The following is a 13,908-nucleotide window of genomic DNA, read 5'->3' as shown; positions in this document are numbered from 1 at the left end:
CTCATCGCTAACAAGTTCCTACGACAGGTACACATCACGGAGACGCATTAGGCCAAACCACACACACACACACACACACACACACTCGGTCGGTCAGTAATTAAACTACACTCATACACACTATAGCTTCATTTATTCATTCAAAATCTCTCTCTCCCCCCTCTCTCTCTCCCCCCTCTCTCTCTCCCCCCTCTCTCTCTCCCCCCTCTCTCTCCCCCCTCTCTCTCTCCCCCCTCTCTCTCTCCCCCCCTCTCTCTCTCCTCTCTCTCTCCTCTCTCTCTCTCTCCCCTCTCTCTCTCCTATCTCTCTCTCTCCTATCTCTCGCTCTCCTATCTCTCTCTCTCCCCTCTCTCTCTCTTCCCCCCTCTCTCTTCCCCCCCTCTCTCTTTCCCCCCCTCTCTCTTCCCCCCTCTCTCTTCCCCCCCTCTCTCTTTCCCCCCCTCTCTCTTCCCCCCCTCTCTCTTCCCCCTCTCTCTCTTCCCCCTTTCTCTCTCTCTTCCCCCTTTCTCTCTCTCTTCCCCCTTTCTCTCTCTCTTCCCCCTTTCTCTCTCTCTTCCCCCTTTCTCTCTCTCTTCCCCCTTTCTCTCTCTCTTCCCCCTTTCTCTCTCTCTTCCCCCCTTCTCTCTCTCCCCTCAGGCAGTGAATAACTTTAAGAATGAGTCTGGTTACACCAAACCAGCACGAAACAAAACCCTGCAGCAGTCTGCCCCGCCCCCAGCACGGCCTCAGCCATTCAGAACCCTCGGCTCACGCCAGCAGGACCCCCTAATGGCCAACACTCGCCAGCAGGACCCCTTATTGGCCAGCACTCGCCAGCAGGACCCCCTATTGGCCAGCACTCGCCAGCAGGACCCCCTATTGGCCAGCACTCGCCAGCAGGACCCCCTATTGGCCAGCACTCGCCAGCAGGACCCCCTATTGGCCAGCACTCGCCAGCAGGACCCCCTATTGGCCAGCGCTCGCCAGCAGGACCCTCTATTGGCCAACGCTCGCCAGCAGGACCCCCTATTGGCCAACGCTCGCCAGCAGGACCCCCTATTGCCCAATGCTCGCCAGCAGGACCCCCTATTGGCCAACGCCTCTCGCCCCCCAGCCTCCCTCACTCCTCCTGTCACCCTGACACAAAGCCTGCCCATTCAGACCCCACCGATGGGACTGCCTGAGGTGTCAATCTCTCCTGACCCCGCCCCTGAACCACACCGGGCAGAGCCACGGCACTTGGCCAATCACAACGAGCCACCGCCGCCAGGGTGAGTTGCCGGGACGACGGACGCCACACAGATACACATCTCAACCGTTGATATTTGACTGATTTGATTAACTGACTGATTCATTGGTGTTTTGTTTTTTTTTTCTCAGTGAGATGGAGGCGGGGCCTTACATGGTGTCAGAGCCACCAATCAGATCAGCCGACAGCGGACCTCAGGTGAGACACACTAGTTGTCTTAGAGGCTACATAGGGCTCTTATGACCTGTCGTAGCCTCTGTAGATTCTAAGACACACTATTCCCATTTTTTAAAAAAACTATCTTATTTGCATTTCCTAAAATGTTCCTGTGTATTTCCTTGAGCTTTCTCTCTGATTGGTTTCCCAGGGATACCACATGCCTATGATTGGTCACCCTCCACCCATAAGGCCCTCCCACCCATCAGGTCCACCTCCACAGCCCTCCCATTCCCACAGAGGAGGACCCAGACCACCTTGGGACAGGTACGACGCTGATCACACGGGACTATAGAATATAGAGGTCATAACAGGGTTACTGTAGAATACAGGACTATAGAATATAGAGGTCATAACAGGGTTACTGTAGAATATAGAGGTCATAACAGGGTTACTGTAGAATATAGAGGTCATAACAGGGTTACTGTAGAATACAGGACTATAGAATATAGAGGTCATAACAGGGTTACTGTAGAATACAGGACTATAGAATATAGAGGTCATAACAGGGTTACTGTAGAATATAGAGGTCATAACAGGGTTACTGTAGAATATAGAGGTCATAACAGGGTTACTGTAGAATACAGGACTATAGAATATAGAGGTCATAACAGGGTTACTGTAGAATACAGGACTATAGAATATAGAGGTCATAACAGGGTTACTGTAGAATATAGAGGTCATAACAGGGTTACTGTAGAATATAGAGGTCATAACAGGGTTACTGTAGAATACAGGACTATAGAATATAGAGGTCATAACAGGGTTACTGTAGAATACAGGACTATAGAATATAGAGGTCATAACAGGGTTACTGTAGAATATAGAGGTCATAACAGGGTTACTGTAGAATATAGAGGTCATAACAGGGTTACTGTAGAATATAGAGGTCATAACAGAGTTACTGTAGAATACAGGACTATAGAATATAGAGGTCATAAAAGGGTTACTGTAGAATATAGAGGTCATAACAGAGTTACTGTAGAATACAGGACTATAGAATATAGAGGTCATAACAGGCTACTGTAATGCTGTTTTGTCAACTTTGCATAAGAGCTACTAAATGACTCAAGTCTAAATTGTAACCCTCCCCCTCTCTCACCCCCCTCCAGACCCTACAGACCTCTTTCTGACCACGTTCCCCCCCCACGCCACCCCCTTCCTTCCGCCCCGGGCCCAGCCCCTCACCTCTACCCGGGCCCTAACCTCTACCACCCTCCACCCAACCCCCACTCCATCCCGCCCCAGTCCTACCCCCCTCCCTACTCCACCGGACCCCCTCCCCCTGTTAACTACCCCCCTCAGCCCCTCTACACACACAGCCAGATGCCTCCGGGGGTTAATGCCCCCTGGGTTCCCCCTCCCAACACCCAGCCCCACTCGCTGGGTCCCCCGCCCCTCCTACCCTCCGGACCCCCCCTCTCCAAGGAGGACTTCTACAGACAGAGGAGACTCCAACAGGAACAGTGAGTTGCACCTGATTTCATTCATTGTAATGATGCTGCTGAGGCTGGTATCTTCACATTACTGGGATTAGTAAACAGTTGAATTCATTGTAATGTTACCCCGGGCTAGTAGTGGGGGGGAATGTTACCCCGGGCTAGTAGTGGGGGGGAATGTTACCCCGGCCTAGTAGTGGGGGGGAATGTTACCCCGGCCTAGTAGTGGGGGGGAATGTTACCCCGGCCTAGTAGTGGGGGGGAATGTTACCCCGGGCTAGTAGTGGGGGGGAATGTTACCCCGGCCTAGTAGTGGGGGGGAATGTTACCCCGGCCTAGTAGTGGGGGGGAATGTTACCCCGGGCTAGTAGTGGGGGGGAATGTTACCCCGGGCTAGTAGTGGGGGGGAATGTTACCCCGGGCTAGTAGTGGGGGGGGGGGAATGTTACCCCGGGCTAGTAGTGGGGGGGGGGGGAATGTTACCCCGGGCTAGTAGTGGGGGGGGGGGGGAATGTTACCCCGGGCTAGTAGTGGGGGGGAATGTTACCCCGGCCTAGTAGTGGGGGGGAATGTTACCCCGGGCTAGTAGTGGGGGGGAATGTTACCCCGGGCTAGTAGTGGGGGGGAATGTTACCCCGGCCTAGTAGTGGGGGGGAATGTTACCCCGGCCTAGTAGTGGGGGGGAATGTTACCCCGGCCTAGTAGTGGGGGGGAATGTTACCCCGGCCTAGTAGTGGGGGGGAATGTTACCCCGGCCTAGTAGTGGGGGGGAATGTTACCCCGGCCTAGTAGTGGGGGGGAATGTTACCCCGGGCTAGTAGTGGGGGGGAATGTTACCCCGGGCTAGTAGTGGGGGGGAATGTTACCCCGGCCTAGTAGTGGGGGGGAATGTTACCCCGGCCTAGTAGTGGGGGGGAATGTTACCCCGGGCTAGTAGTGGGGGGGAATGTTACCCCGGGCTAGTAGTGGGGGGGAATGTTACCCTGGCCTAGTAGTGGGGGGGAATGTTACCCCGGGCTAGTAGTGGGGGGGAATGTTACCCCGGGCTAGTAGTGGGGGGGAATGTTACCCCGGGCTAGTAGTGGGGGGGAATGTTACCCCGGGCTAGTCGTGGGGGGGAATGTTACCCCGGGCTAGTAGTGGGGGGGAATGTTACCCCGGGCTAGTAGTGGGGGGGAATGTTACCCCGGGCTAGTAGTGGGGGGGGGGGGGGAATGTTACCCCGGGCTAGTAGTGGGGGGGGGATGTTACCCCGGGCTAGTAGTGGGGGGGGGGAGAATGTTACCCCGGGCTAGTAGTGGGGGGGGGGGAATGTTACCCCGGGCTAGTAGTGGGGGGGGTGTGTTACCCCGGGCTAGTAGTGGGGGGGGTGTGTTACCCCGGGCTAGTAGTGGGGGGGAATGTTACCCCGGGCTAGTAGTGGGGGGGAATATTACCCCGGGCTAGTAGTGGGGGGGAATGTTACCCCGGGCTAGTAGTGGGGGGGAATGTTACCCCGGGCTAGTAGTGGGGGGGGTGTGTTACCCCGGGCTAGTAGTGGGTGGGAATGTTACCCCGGGCTAGTAGTGGGGGGGATGTTACCCCGGGCTAGTAGTGGGGGGGATGTTACCCCGGGCTAGTAGTGGGGGGGGTGTGTTACCCCGGGCTAGTAGTGGGGGAGAATGTTACCCCGGGCTAGTAGTGGGGGGGAATGTTACCCCGGGCTAGTAGTGGGGGGGAATGTTACCCCGGGCTAGTAGTGGGGGGGAATGTTACCCCGGGCTAGTAGTGGGGGGGGGGGGGGGAATGTTACCCCGGGCTAGTAGTGGGGGGGGGGGGGGGAATGTTACCCCGGGCTAGTAGTGGGGGGGGGGAATGTTACCCCGGGCTAGTAGTGGGGGGGGGAATGTTACCCCGGGCTAGTAGTGGGGGGGAATGTTACCCCGGGTTAGTAGTGGGGGGGAATGTTACCCCGGGCTAGTAGTGGGGGGGGGAAATGTTACCCCGGGCTAGTAGTGGGGGGGGGGGAATGTTACCCCGGGCTAGTAGATGGGGGGGAATGTTACCCCGGGCTATTAGTGGGGGGGAATGTTACCCCGGGCTAGTAGTGGGGGGGGGGGGGTAATGTTACCCCGGGCTAGTAGTGGGGGGGAATGTTACCCCGGCCTAGTAGTGGGGGGGAATGTTACCCCGGGCTAGTAGTGGGGGGGAATGTTACCCCGGGCTAGTAGTGGGGGGAATGTTACCCCGGGCTAGTAGTGGGGGGGAATGTTACCCCGGGCTAGTAGTGGGGGGGAATGTTACCCCGGGCTAGTAGTGAGGGGGTGTGTTACCCCGGGCTAGTAGTGGGGGGGGAATGTTACCCCGGGCTAGTAGTGGGGGGGGGGGGGGGGGATGTTACCCCGGGCTAGTAGTGGGGGGGGGGGGGGGGGGGGGGATGTTACCCCGGGCTAGTAGTGGGGGGGAATGTTACCCCGGCGTAGTAGTGGGGGGGAATGTTACCCCGGCCTAGTAGTGGGGGGGAATGTTACCCCGGGCTAGTAGTGGGGGGGAATGTTACCCCGGGCTAGTAGTGGGGGGGAATGTTACCCCGGGCTAGTAGTGGGGGGGAATGTTACCCCGGGCTAGTAGTGAGGGGGTGTGTTACCCCGGGCTAGTAGTGGGGGGGGAATGTTACCCCGGGCTAGTAGTGGGGGGGAATGTTACCCCGGGCTAGTAGTGGGGGGGAATGTTACCCCGGGCTAGTAGTGGGGGGGAATGTTACCCCGGGCTAGTAGTGGGGGGGAATGTTACCCCGGGCTAGTAGTGGGGGGGAATGTTACCCCGGGCTAGTAGTGGCTGTTCCGTGGCTGAGAGAGATTGACCTGTTCAAAGGTTTCCCTCAGACATGTATTATGGGATGTGACCAGTCCTGTCTCTCTGTGTTACCAGGGTAACGTCCAAGCTGGATGAGTTCACTAAAGACTTTGCCAAAGAGCTGATGGAATACAGACCTGCTCCCAAGAGACGGAGACGCTCCTACTCCAGGTAACAACACCACATCTCATCATAGTTCTGGATTAAACCTCTTGAACTGTTCATGGAGATATCTTCTCTGACGGAGATATATCTAGGACAGAGATGATATGAATTGTGTAGAGATGGTAATCAGACATATCAAGTGTTTTTCATATCTAGGACAGAGATGATATGAAGTGTGTAGAGATGGTAATCAGACATATCAAGTGTTTTTCTCTCCTCCCCAGGTCTCGTTCCTACAGCCGTTCTCCGTTCAGCCGTTCCCCCTACTCCCGATCTCCTCGCTCCCGCTCCAGGTCTTACTCGTACACCCCCAGCCGCTCCCGCTCCCGTTCCAGGTCTTACGGACGCTCCCCCTTCTCCAGACGCAACGGAGGCCGGGGAGGACGCAGCCGCTCCTACGGCCGCTCGCCACGGTCCCGCTCACGCTCCCGTTCCTACGGCTACCGTCGCTCCGGTTCTCCTCGCTCCCCACCGCCTTACCGAGGTGGTGGTGGTGGTGGTGGTGGGGGCTGGGAAGGAGGAGACGGAGCTGAAGGAGGAGGAGGAGGGGGGTATCGGCCCAGGTCTCGCTCCCCGGGGGGCTACAGGAGGAGCAGGAGTCCTGGAGGGGTTAGAGGTCACCATAAGCCCCCACCTCGAGAGCCGGCTCCTTACGAGCCTAAAGGCGGACCTGACCTGTCTCCCGGGGGCAGGGAGCGCTGGGAGAGAGACAGCTACAGACAGTGGGAGAAAGAGTACAGGGACTGGTACAACAAGTACTACAAAGACTACAGTACCCAGCATGCCTCGGTGCACCACCGCGGTGGCCGGGGCAGCAGAGAGAGGGACCGCCTCACCCCTCCTCCCAGAGACTACTCCCCCCAGGGGCGGGTGAGGAGGGGTGAGAGAGGGGGACCTCCCGGACCCCACAGAACTCACCACGCCTTGTCCGCTCTGCCCTCTGCCTCCGTCAGGGGGGGCGGAAGTAAGGAACGCACGCAGGGGGGAACCAAAACGTCAGAGGGCGGAACTAAAACTCTGAAAGGGAAGAAACTGAAGAAAAAGAAGAACGGGGAGGAGCTGGATTCAGCCGACCAATCGCTGGACAGGGGAGACGCCACACCCGTCAGGGACGAGCCAATGGATGATCTCCACACCCTGACCCCTAGCAAAGCCCCACCCACCTCCACCAAGGTCTCGACCAATAAGGCAGCGCTGCTGTCCGGTAAAACCCCTCCCACCTCGTCCGGCCAATCAGAGAAGAGCAGGAAGGAGAAGGGGGGTAAGGTGAAAGTAAAGACGGAGGGAAAGGTGAAAGGAGAGAAGGTTAAGAGAAAGACGGGAGGAGAGGCGACGGTCACAGCCTCTAAGAACAAAGAGTCTTCAGCCGCTAAACCAACCAAAGCATCCAAACCAGTCAAACCAGACGAGCCAATCAAGAGAGAGAAGGGGCGGAGCACCCCTACTGTTCGAGGAGGTTTGGCTAAACTCCCCCTGCCCCGCCCCCTCCCACCTCACCCCCACGACCTCCCTAAACACCTGGGCGACGCCCGCGGGGGAAGGAGAGATCCCATTCACAGTGTCGGGGTACGCCCCCCTGGTCGCCCCCTCCAGCCTGCACCTCCCTCCCCAGCGGAGAAGAGGAGGAGAGTGGAAGAGAGGGAAAGGGGGAGGGGGATGGACAGGGGGATGGGGGGGCCCCCAGCTAAGCTCCGCCGAGCCGAGGGTCCGTACCTCCAGAGAGGACTTCCTGCCAAGCCTTCCCTCCTCCTGAACCTGGCATGCAGAGAGTCGGGTAGAGGAGAGGGTCTGCTCCCCATCCCTGGTTCCTCACAGACAGGGAGGCTAGACCGTTTCCATCCCATCTCCATCTCCATCCCTGGTTCCTCCATGGACCTGGGGAGAGAGGGGAGAGGCGACGGGCTGCTGCCCATCCCAGGGAGCTCTGAGGCGGGCAGAAGAGAGAGTGACAGGGGGTCTATCTGGCCTCTCATGGGTCTGCAGGTCAAACCCTTCCCCCAGAGGAGAATCAAACTGAACAGAGACCTGGGGAGGAACAGCAGTATGGCCCGCCCAGAGGAGAGACCAGCTCCAGCTGCTAATATCACCACTACTATCACCTCTACTGGAGAGAGACCTGCTGGTCCTGAGAGAGCAGAGAGGGATGGAGGGACAGAGAGGGTGGCGGTGATGGTGGAGCGGAGGTTGTCTGGCGAGAGGTCAGAGGTCAGGTCTGTTAGGTCCGAGAGGCCGTCGTCAGGGGAACGTTTGCCGGAGAGAGGAGGAGGAGGAAGGTCAGTCTCTCTAGACCGCATGACCATCGCGGAACGCTCGGCCATCGCTAAGAAACCTGATGTCACCGGGGAGAGAACAGAGAGCGGGTACACGCCGCCCGCTGAGAGAGAGAGACCAGCTGAGAGCTCCAAGGAGAGAGAGAGACCAGCTGAGAGCTCCAAGGAGAGAGAGAGACCAGCTGAGAGCTCCAAGGAGAGAGAGAGACCAGCTGAGAGCTCCAAGGAGAGAGGGAGACCAGCGTCAGCCAAGACGGACAGGTCATCATCCAGGGAGAAGTCAGCCACCAGGGAACAGAAAGGAGAGAAGACCTCGTCCTCCGTAGACAGACCTGCCTCTACAGGGGAGCGAGCGGCAGGGTCCCAGAGAGAGACTGTAGCTGAAGACAGAGCAATAGCAACAGCAGTGGTGGTGGTGAAGGAGGGTTCTGGGAAGACCAGAAAGATCAGCAGAAAGAGTTCTGAGCCCACGACCCACCACTCATCAGACCACTCTGTCACTTCAACTGGGTGAGTTGCCCTTTCGACCTCTGACCTTCCAACGGTTCTTTATTAGCCCGTGTTGTTAATCAACAATCATTGTGGTTTAACACTATCTAGAGCTTTCTCCTTTAGTTAGCTCTAGAACGCTGATAGTGTTAACTAAAGGAGAAAGTTCTAGAACGCTGATAGTGTTAACTAAAGGAGAAAGCTCTAGAACGCTGATAGTGTTAACTAAAGGAGAAAGCTCTAGAACGCTGATAGTGTTAACTAAAGGAGAAAGCTCTAGAAAGCTGATAGTGTTTTCTCCTTTAGTTAACACTTATCAGCGTTCTAGAGCTTTCTCCTTTAGTTAACACTATCAGCGTTTCCCTCTACTGTGAGAATTGTGATCGAATATTCTGCACAGACCGGTGCAACAACCAATCAGAGCTGCAGTAGGCCTTCACAGTAAAGCCTTCCCAGTAAACGGGTAAGGGCCTTCACAGTAAAGCCTTCCCAGTAAACGGGTAAGGGCCTTCACAGTAAAGCCTTCACAGTAAACGGGTAAGGGCCTTCACAGTAAAGCCTTCCCAGTAAACGGGTAAGGGCCTTCACAGTAAAGCCTTCCCAGTAAACGGGTAAGGGCCTTCACAGTAAAGCCTTCACAGTAAACGGGTAAGGGCCTTCACAGTAAAGCCTTCCCAGTAAACGGGTAAGGGCCTTCACAGTAAAGCCTTCACAGTAAACGGGTAAGGGCCTTCACAGTAAAACCTTCCCAGTAAACGGGTAAGGGCCTTCACAGTAAAGCCTTCCCAGTAAACGGGTAAGGGCCTTCACAGTAAAGCCTTCCCAGTAAACGGGTAAGGGCCTTCACAGTAAAGCCTTCCCAGTAAACGGGTAAGGGCCTTCACAGTAAAGCCTTCACAGTAAACGGGTAAGGGCCTTCACAGTAAAGCCTTCCCAGTAAACGGGTAAGGGCCTTCACAGTAAAGCCTTCCCAGTAAACGGGTAAGGGCCTTCACAGTAAAGCCTTCCCAGTAAACGGGTAAGGGCCTTCACAGTAAAGCCTTCCCAGTAAACGGGTAAGGGCCTTCACAGTAAAGCCTTCCCAGTAAACGGGTAAGGGCCTTCACAGTAAAGCCTTCACAGTAAACGGGTAAGGGCCTTCACAGTAAAGCCTTCACAGTAAACGGGTGGGGCCTTCCCAGTAAACGGGTAAGGGCCTTCACAGTAAAGCCTTCCCAGTAAACGGGTAAGGGCCTTCACAGTAAAGCCTTCCCAGTAAACGGGTAAGGGCCTTCACAGTAAAGCCTTCCCAGTAAACGGGTAAGGGCCTTCACAGTAAAGCCTTCCCAGTAAACGGGTAAGGGCCTTCACAGTAAAGCCTTCCCAGTAAACGGGTAAAGGCCTTCCCAGTAAACGGGTAAGGGCCTTCACAGTAAAGCCTTCCCAGTAAACGGGTAAGGGCCTTCACAGTAAAGCCTTCCCAGTAAACGGGTAAGGGCCTTCACAGTAAAGCCTTCCCAGTAAACGGGTAAGGGCCTTCACAGTAAACGGGTGGGGCCTTCCCAGTAAAGCCTTCCCAGTAAACGGGTAAGGGCCTTCACAGTAAATGGGTAAGGGCCTTCCCAGTAAACGGGTAAGGGCCTTCACAGTAAACGGGTAAAGGCCTTCCCAGTAAACGGGTAAGGGCCTTCACAGTAAAGCCTTCCCAGTAAACGGGTAAGGGCCTTCACAGTAAAGCCTTCCCAGTAAACGGGTAAGGGCCTTCACAGTAAAGCCTTCCCAGTAAACGGGTAAGGGCCTTCACAGTAAACGGGTAAGGGCCTTCCCAGTAAACGGGTAAGGGCCTTCACAGTAAACGGGTAAGGGCCTTCACAGTAAACGGCCGCCGGAAGTTGCACAGTATTTTCACAACATTCGAGTTTGAGCTCAGCTGACCTGAAATGTCTCAGTCCCGAAACAAATGAGGGAACATTGGTTAGAATGGTTTCTAACCCCTGATCCTAGATCTGTGTATATAACATGGGTATAATGGTTCCTAACCCCTGATCCTAGATCTGTGTATATAACATGGTATAATGGTTCCTAGTTGATGTTCTCTCTAACCCCTGATCCTAGATCTGTGTATATAACATGGGTATAATGGTTCCTAGTTGATGTTCTCTCTAACCCCTGATCTTAGATCTGTGTATATAACATGGGTATAATGGTTCCTAACCCCTGATCCTAGATCTGTGTATATAACATGGGTATAATGGTTTCTAACCCCTGATCCTAGATCTGTGTATATAACATGGGTATAATGGTTTCTAACCCCTGGTCCTAGATCTGTGTATATAACATGGGTATAATGGTTTCTAGTTGATGTTCTCTCTAACCCCTGATCCTAGATCTGTGTATATAACATGGGTATAATGGTTTCTAACCCCTGATCCTAGATCTGTGTATATAACATGGTATAATGGTTCCTAGTTGATGTTCTCTCTAACCCCTGATCCTAGATCTGTGTATATAACATGGGTATAATGGTTCCTAGTTGATGATCTCTCTAACCCCTGATCCTAGATCTGTGTATATAACATGGGTATAATGGTTTCTAACCCCTGATCTTGGATCTGTGTGTTCCAGCAGCAGCAGGTCTGAGCCGAGCCAGAGCCAGGGTGCTGTGTCAAAACCCCGGGACCTACAGACCCAGAGGAGACCCAGTCCCGTCCAGTTCCCCAGCCCAGGCAGGGAGAGGAGGGACCGTGGGACCGGAGGAGTCCTCATCCAGCCTCCACCCCGGTCCAAGTGGGAGAGAGAGGAGGAGGAGGAAGAGGAGCAGCACTCAGCGTCCAGGGAGAATGGGGCGTTGGCGGTTTCCTCCTCCGTGCCCAGAGACGCTCTGAGGAGAGAAGTCTCACCAGCACCGCCTAGTGGCCAAGGCAGGGAGGTGCAGGGTAGTGTCTCTAAAACAGCCAACACAGAGGGGAGGAGAGGGAGGGAGGAGGGGACTAGAAGGAGGGAGGAAGGCAGAGGCCTTAAAAAGGGTCAGGTGAACTTTAGAAAACCAGCTAAGACCGAATCCAGAGGAGTGAAGGAGGAAGGAAGAGGAGGGGTAGGGAGGGAGGAGAGTCGAGGGGCGGGGCCAGAGCCAAGGCGACAGCGTCTGTGTTCCGACCTGGGTAGAGAGACGGACGAGGCAGCCTTCGTCCCCGACTACAGCGAAGGGGAGGGGTCAGACGGGGAGCGAGGCAGTGGCCTGAGCCATAGCCCCTCACACAACACCCAGAGCCCCGCCTCCCAGAGCCCCGGCGGCTCCCCTAGCAACCACAGCGGCTCCACGGCGACGGACAAGAAGAAGAAGAAGAAACACAAGAAACATAAAAAACACAAGAAGCACAAGAAGCATTCTGCCGACGTTGAGCCTCCCGTCGAAGGAAGGAAGGAACACAAACACAAGAACAAGAAGAAGAAGCACAGGAAGAATAAAGAGGAAGAGGGAGGAGGAGGAGAGGCAGAGGAGAAGACTGGGCAGGAGTCAGCCAACATCTGAGACCCTGCTAGCTCTGTTAGCATCTAGCTCATGGTTACAGCCTGAGTTTTTCTAGTTCATGCTAGCTCTTTTAGCATCTAGCTAAAGACTACAACTGAGACTGCTAGCTCATGCTAGCTCCGTTAGCATCTAGCTAAAGACTACAACTGAGATTGCTAGCTCATGCTAGCTCCGTTAGCATCTAGCTAATGGTTACAACCTGAGTTTGCTAGTTTATGCTAGCTCCGTTAGCCTCTAGCTAAAGGTTATAACTGGACAAAACCTTCTTGTGGGGGGTACTTTGTCAAATTCTTTTAAGTACTTAAGCTGAGTTGGATATAGTTTGTTTATCTGTAATGGAACCACTGGAATAAGTGGAGCTCACCTCAGATATTTGTAAGTAATTTTGTGTTTTCTGTTAATGTGATGCTCTCTCTCTGATGCAGGTTCTCTGTGAATGTGTTTTTGTACAAAGATGATGCTGCATTATATTCCATTACCCTGATCTATGGCTATAAGGTGTCTGAAACTCTGAAGTGTTCCAAATGTAACCCTGTTCACTATATAGTACACTACGTTTAACCAGAGTCGTATGGGCCCTAGTCATTAGAGCCCTAGTCCAATGGGTCCTAGTCATTAGCGCCCTAGTCCAATGGGCCCTAGTTTATAGGACTCTGGTCGAATGTAGTTCACTATAAAGGGATTAGAGGTTCATTTGGGACACCTCCCTGATGTATAGTAGGTTATATCATCATGTTTATATGAACTGATCTGAAGGCGGGCTAACTGATCTGAAGGCGGGCTAACTGATCTGAAGCCGGGGCTAACTGATCTGAAGCCGGGGCTAACTGATCTGAAGCCGGGGCTAACTGATCTGAAGCGGGGGCTAACTGATCTGAAGCCGGGGCTAACTGATCTGAAGCCGGGGCTAACTGATCTGAAGATGGGCTAACTGATCTGAAGTCAGGCTAACTGAATGGTGACTAGTGGAAGTTACTGTTATTAAACTTTGTTTTCCCTTTAAACTTTCTGACTGTTGTCTTTTCATTTATAGTTTGGTGAATAAAACCTGTCTAATGTTTAATATCAGAATACCACAGTTCTTGTGTTTTATTGACTGTGACACATTTTTCACATGTTTAAATGGTTTATTTTCTAAACTCATAACACTTGTAAAACCTGCTATCTTATGTTCAGGACCCTTTTTTGATCAGCCATTCATTGGAGTTCAACACTTCTCTCATTAACGCAAAATCAATGTTTTGTGAAACACCATATGTACATTTAGCTGAGTCACCAGTCCGTAATGATAAGCTGGTTAGTCCCCAATCCGTAATGATAAGCTGGTTAGTCCCCAATCCGTAATGATAAGCTGGTTAGTCACTGGTTAGTGACCAATTGATACAGGAATTTATATGTTTAAAGGTAATGACTAAAGTATTCCAGCCTGAAACTGTATAACGGAGTGAAATGTATTAGAATTATAAGAGTATAATTCTCTAATGTGTGTGCATAGGACCAACATTGGGAGAGAGTTAGAGAAGAGGGGCATTTATAAAGTGTATGTTATAACCAAATGTGAGGTATAAAAGACTATGTGCAATGTATGATTTTCAGAACTCTGAAAAATCTCAGAACTCAGAACCTTTTGCAGAATTCTGAGACTTTGTCTAATTCTTCTATTAGCCAGGGCCTTACAACCTCTGGGGAATTGGTCAAAGCTTATAGTGATTATTATCATCATTGGGATTAGATATTCTCGTGACACCAATCCAT

The 13,908-nt window shown here is 53.5% G+C and overlaps 1 protein-coding gene across 3 annotated transcripts in view; it reads left to right on the top strand.

Annotated features, from left to right (window-relative positions):
• The window catches only part of LOC110487301 (E3 ubiquitin-protein ligase RBBP6), a 33,491-nt gene extending 20,267 nt beyond the window's left edge, over positions 1 to 13,224 (top strand). Inside the window, exons 10-18 of one of the 3 annotated variants that reach the window (XM_036942148.1) lie at positions 1 to 27; positions 637 to 1,250; positions 1,360 to 1,426; positions 1,596 to 1,711; positions 2,557 to 2,910; positions 5,794 to 5,889; positions 6,108 to 8,259; positions 8,290 to 8,663; positions 11,247 to 13,224. The exon at positions 1 to 27 is cut by the window's left edge and continues 77 nt beyond it. In XM_036942148.1, the coding sequence (XP_036798043.1) occupies positions 1 to 27; positions 637 to 1,250; positions 1,360 to 1,426; positions 1,596 to 1,711; positions 2,557 to 2,910; positions 5,794 to 5,889; positions 6,108 to 8,259; positions 8,290 to 8,663; positions 11,247 to 12,153 (4,707 nt within the window). In that variant the 3' untranslated portion in view covers positions 12,154 to 13,224. Of the gene's footprint in view, positions 28 to 636; positions 1,251 to 1,359; positions 1,427 to 1,595; positions 1,712 to 2,556; positions 2,911 to 5,793; positions 5,890 to 6,107; positions 8,664 to 11,246 lie in introns of all 3 variants that reach the window. The other 2 variants (XM_036942147.1, XM_036942146.1) reach the window with 2 other exon arrangements.
• Positions 13,225 to 13,908: the final 684 nt, after the last annotated feature.

This window comes from Oncorhynchus mykiss, chromosome 13, assembly GCF_013265735.2.
Source record: "Oncorhynchus mykiss isolate Arlee chromosome 13, USDA_OmykA_1.1, whole genome shotgun sequence".
In the NCBI taxonomy this organism is placed as follows: domain Eukaryota; kingdom Metazoa; phylum Chordata; class Actinopteri; order Salmoniformes; family Salmonidae; genus Oncorhynchus; species Oncorhynchus mykiss.
The sequence above is the reverse complement of the archived record's forward strand: the minus strand, read 5'-3'. Positions and strand labels throughout refer to the sequence as shown.